General features: G+C 53.5%; 1 protein-coding gene across 1 annotated transcript in view; it reads right to left on the reverse strand.

The window, feature by feature from the left end:
- Positions 1-1,122: 1,122 nt before the first annotated feature.
- LOC110575893 (inner centromere protein) overlaps positions 1,123-4,512 on the reverse strand; it is a 20,946-nt gene continuing 17,556 nt past the window's right edge. Inside the window, exons 17-18 of the mRNA XM_021684917.2 lie at positions 3,151-3,301; positions 1,123-1,633 (exon numbers count right to left, since the gene is read on the reverse strand). Coding sequence (XP_021540592.1) covers positions 1,419-1,633; positions 3,151-3,301 — 366 coding nt within the window. The 3' untranslated portion in view covers positions 1,123-1,418. The remainder of the gene's footprint in view (positions 1,634-3,150; positions 3,302-4,512) is intronic.

Here is a 4,512-nt window from a genome sequence, read left to right on the forward strand (position 1 = left end):
AAACATAAGGGGAAAGCTTTGAGAACTGGGGCTAAACAAAGATGACTTAGATGTGACACCAAAGAAGTACAGTCCATAAAGGAAAAAAAATTGATCAATTCTAGGTAAAGACACCCTCGCCAATGGACTCCACACAAGTTTCTAGTCCAAGAGCATATGGAACCAATTTGAATTGTGCACCATATTTGAATGAACCATCAAATTTTTTTTTAATGGGTGGATTCCTCTAAAACTTCAGTCTGTTGTGTATGTTCACTATGTCCTCATTTTTCAAGCACTCTTGAATTTAGCCTTTATTTTTGTCCTAAAGCAGGGGTCAGCAAACTTCCTGTAAAGGGTCACCGTATCTTCAGCTTTGTGGGCCATAAGGCCTCTGCTGCAACTACTTAACTCTGCCCTCAGCGGAGCAGCCGGAGAAAACAGGTTATTTGTTACAAAAACTGACTGAGGTTTCATTTGGCCCCCGAGGCCACAGTTCGCCAACCCCTGTTCTAGGGGTGGGGCCGCAGATGAGAAGGAGCTGGCCGCTGCAGCTAAGGGACAGCCCCAGAGACACTAAGTTCTTGACACTAAGCATTTAATGAGCAGCTGCCTGGATTTGTTGGAGAAACATCTCAACTGCTTGCAAGCACCGAACCGGACGTGGTTTCAGGAGACATCTTTCTAATCAGAGCTCCTGCTTTAGCTGTGTGCACACCTTGTCAGGTCCTTTGACCATCCGTGTGGCAAGGGCGGAGCCCAGGGGGCTGAGGGACTGTCCTAGGTGGCACACCTGTGTCAAGAGCCCAGTCCTCCTGACCTCAACCCCATGTCTTTCCCACTGAACAAGCCCCCCTTTCCAAACAGGGAGCTCTCCAGAAAATCAGAAAGTAGCTTCACCTGCCCCATCGTGCAAGTAACTGACCTGTGTCTTAGCATTGCTCAAGGACAGGATCAGAATCACCCACTGCATCAGCATCTTGACGTGGGACCCAGGTGACCTAGAAGTACACCCCAGGAAAAGGCAAAGACCCTTGGTCCCCCCCGCCCATCAGTGGCCTGAGACACGTGGCTGCAGGGCCAGGGTCCAGGGCACTCTGCCAAGGCCCCCCCATCTCCACAATACCCACAGGAGGCTTGAAGGAACAGACTTTATTAATCTAGCTCTCGGACACTAGAGGCTAAAATTCTGCTGAATTATAACAATCTATTTACAGAGTGCTGTCTGCAGGCCAGGTGGGGCTGGGCTGGTTCTCCCCCAACCACCCACCGAGTGCAGCCTCCAAAAAGGCCTGGGCCACGTTCTACCTGCAGCCCACAGAGGACATTTATATACACATGGCAAAGGCCCAGAGACAGAACACCAGGCAGGATGGCACCAGAGGGGCGGACAGACAGACACACACAGGGGCTGAGACTGCTGAGAGGGCCTGGGGGCCTCAGTACTTCTTCAGGCTGTAGGCCAGGCTGCTGGGGACCCTGGCGCCCAGCAGGGGCGGTGAGTTCCAGACAGCAGAGCTCGTGCGCTTGTGGTAGCGGGGCTTGCTCTTCTTGAAGATGTCCTCCAAGTCCAGTGGGAGAATGGTTCCAAAGAGCTCGAGCAGGTTCGGGGGGTGGTAGTACTGGTGGATGATGGCCTGGCTTAGCTGAGTGCCTGTGGGGGACACGGAGGCTCAGGTCACTGCCTTGGGGCTCCTCATGAGCCTCCCCATCCCCCGGCCCCTTATCACCCTCTCCACCCCAGCATGCCCCCACCTCTGCCGCACGAGCTCCTCTCCCAGAGCCCTCTTCCCTAGAAATGCTCTTCCTGACTGTTCCCACTGCCATCCTCCGGCAGCTCTGCCTGAACACGGGTCCTCAGGCGCTCGCGTAAGCCGGGCCCTGGGTGGGGCCCTGACTGCCTGACCTCGTTATCCCAACCACCAAGGAAGCAGCTCCTTTATTCTCCCCGTTTCATAATGGTGAGACGTGCCCAGAGGCACATGGCTAGTGACTCGGGGAGCTGGGGTCTGGAGACCAGTCTAGCTCCAGAACGTAAGCATACATTGCCGTTCTTGACTGCTATGCTCGGCTGCTTCTCTCCCCAGCCCCCAGGTCCCGTGGCGCAGGGTGCTTACTGAGGGGGCGCCTGGGCCAAGGCTGTGGGTGGCACACAGCCCTGTCAACAAGGCTTTAGGAGGACCCTGGGGGGTCAGGAGGTGGAAAATGTGCCCGCCACTTACAAACACTAACTCACTTCATCCTAAATAACCCTCCTCAGCTGGTATCACCCCCATTTCACAGATGAGAAAACTGAGCCAGTTTAAGTAAGCTGGCGAAGGTCAACCACCATTAGGGGGCTCTGCCAGCCATCTGGCTCCTCGGCCATGCTCACCCCTGCCTGCTGCCACCTCCCAAATGACCTGATGTCAGAAGTTAGGGAGACTAAATCAGATTCTGGCTAACATGGAGTTCAAATGAGGTGACACCGAAGCAAGTTGTCTTCTGTAGAGAGCTGACCCCCGACAGGGCTCTGAGCCCTTCTCTCTGGAGAGTGAGACTGCATCCCACCCTGACCCCCAGCTCAGCACACTCTATAAAGTGCCCCCTCTATGCACAGGCCCCACCCCTTTCCCAGTAGGCCCTGCGCCCTGGTCGGCGGTGGCCTGGTCACCCTCACCCACACTCCTGTTTAGACACTGGGGCTTGTAAACTCTGGGGTCAAATCCTTCTCAAGTGCCCCTGCCTTGGGCCTTCCCCAGCTGCCTGGAACCCCCAGCTCCAGCTCTTGGGGTGCTGTCTAAAATCTGTTACCACTCTTGGCGCTATTCCCACCCTAAGCTGCTTATTTGGGTCCAACTCTCAGCTGGCCCATTGGCTGGGGCTCCAAGGAAGGGCCTAGAGCCTGAGGTAGAATAGCCTGCAGCCAGCCACAATTTAGCTCATTTGTTGAGAACAGAGGTGCCCAACACTGTCGATCTGGTCCTCAGATGAGCCCACTGGCCATAGAGTGCCCACCCCTCCCTGGGCACATCCCAAGGCCCAATGCAGGCTTGTTGGGCCAATGCTTCAATCTGCCAGCCCGTGGGTACAACAGCCTCCTGACACCCACAGCTGTGAGCCGCTACCTCCAGGTCCTAGATGTCACAAGTGAGGACCCAGGTCTCCCAGGGAACTCTGGGCCCTGCTTACCTCTGGCCCAGGTGGGGATGGGCTTCCGGGGATGGGCCTCGTCATCGGTGGAGTCATCGCTATTCAGATCCATCCCGTAGTTATCTGGGTTGATCTTGGGGGGGGCCCTGTGGCCCTGTGGCGTCATCTGATAGGAGGTACAAGCTGGAGACTGGAGAAGACAAACATGGCCATCAGCTCCCCTCCCCCGCATTCCTGCATCTCTCACCGCTAAGGAGTGCTGGGGCTCTAGGCAGCACCCCTCATTTCATGGGGAATAAAAAGGGTTCAGGGGTTCGCTTTTTAATTTAAAAAAGTCACACCACATACATGACTGTATCTTCCTTTTTCAAGTTGAGTGTTTTGCAAACGTTCTTTCTGGTCAGTGTGTCCCCTTTCCAACAGCCCAGGATACTCCCCTGGGAACCCCATGATTGGTACCTTTTTTTAACCACCTGTTATAAACGAACATTTGGCTCATTTCATTATCATAAACTATACTGCAATGAAAACATACATTTTTGTTTATAAGAATATTAAGCTGTTATCAGGGCTTGTTAAAGAAATTCTGGTTCAAATTCCGGCGCCTGGGTGGCTCAGTCAGTTGAGTGTCTGACTCTTGATTTCAGCTTAAGTCATTATCTCAGGGTCCTGAAATCGAGCCTCGCATCAGGCTCCGCGCTCAGCACACAGTCTGCCTGAGATGCTCTCTCTCCCTCTCCCTCCCCACCTGCTCGCACTCTAAACAAATAAATAAAATCTTTAAAAAAAAAAATTCTGATACAAGTAACTGGTACACAGACGTCAAATAGCAGATTTACAAGTGCTGAAACACAAAGATGCCTACAACGTACTAAATGAAAGGGGAAAAAAAAGGACGAAAAAATTCAAATGGCCAAATTGGTATGTGTTATAGGCTAAATGCTGTTTGTGCCCCCTACACCCCCCAAATTCTTCTGTTAAATCCTCACCCCCAGTGTGATGGTATTGAGAGGTGGGGCCTTTGGAGGTGATTAGGTCACGAGAGTGGAGGCCGCATGAGTGAGATCAGTGCCTTTAAAACACAGTCCCCAGAGAGCCCCCCTCCCCCTCGGCCATGTGAGGACATGGGGAGAAGACCACCGTCTGTGAGCCAGGAAGAGGACGCTCACCGGACGCTGTATCTGCTGGCACCTTGGCCTTGGACGTCCGGCCTCCAGAACTGTTGCTGAAGCCACCCAGTGTGGCAGTTTGTGACAGGAGCCTGAGCAGACTAAGACAGTATGTACAGCGGTGCCCGCTAAAAACTCTGCGTGTGTGCGTGTGAGAGTGTGAGAGAATGAGTGTGTGTGTGCGAGAGTGTGTGCATGCAAGAGTGTGAGAGAATGAGTGTGTGCAAGAGCG

Source organism: Neomonachus schauinslandi, chromosome 11, assembly GCF_002201575.2.
Source record: "Neomonachus schauinslandi chromosome 11, ASM220157v2, whole genome shotgun sequence".
NCBI lineage: Eukaryota > Metazoa > Chordata > Mammalia > Carnivora > Phocidae > Neomonachus > Neomonachus schauinslandi.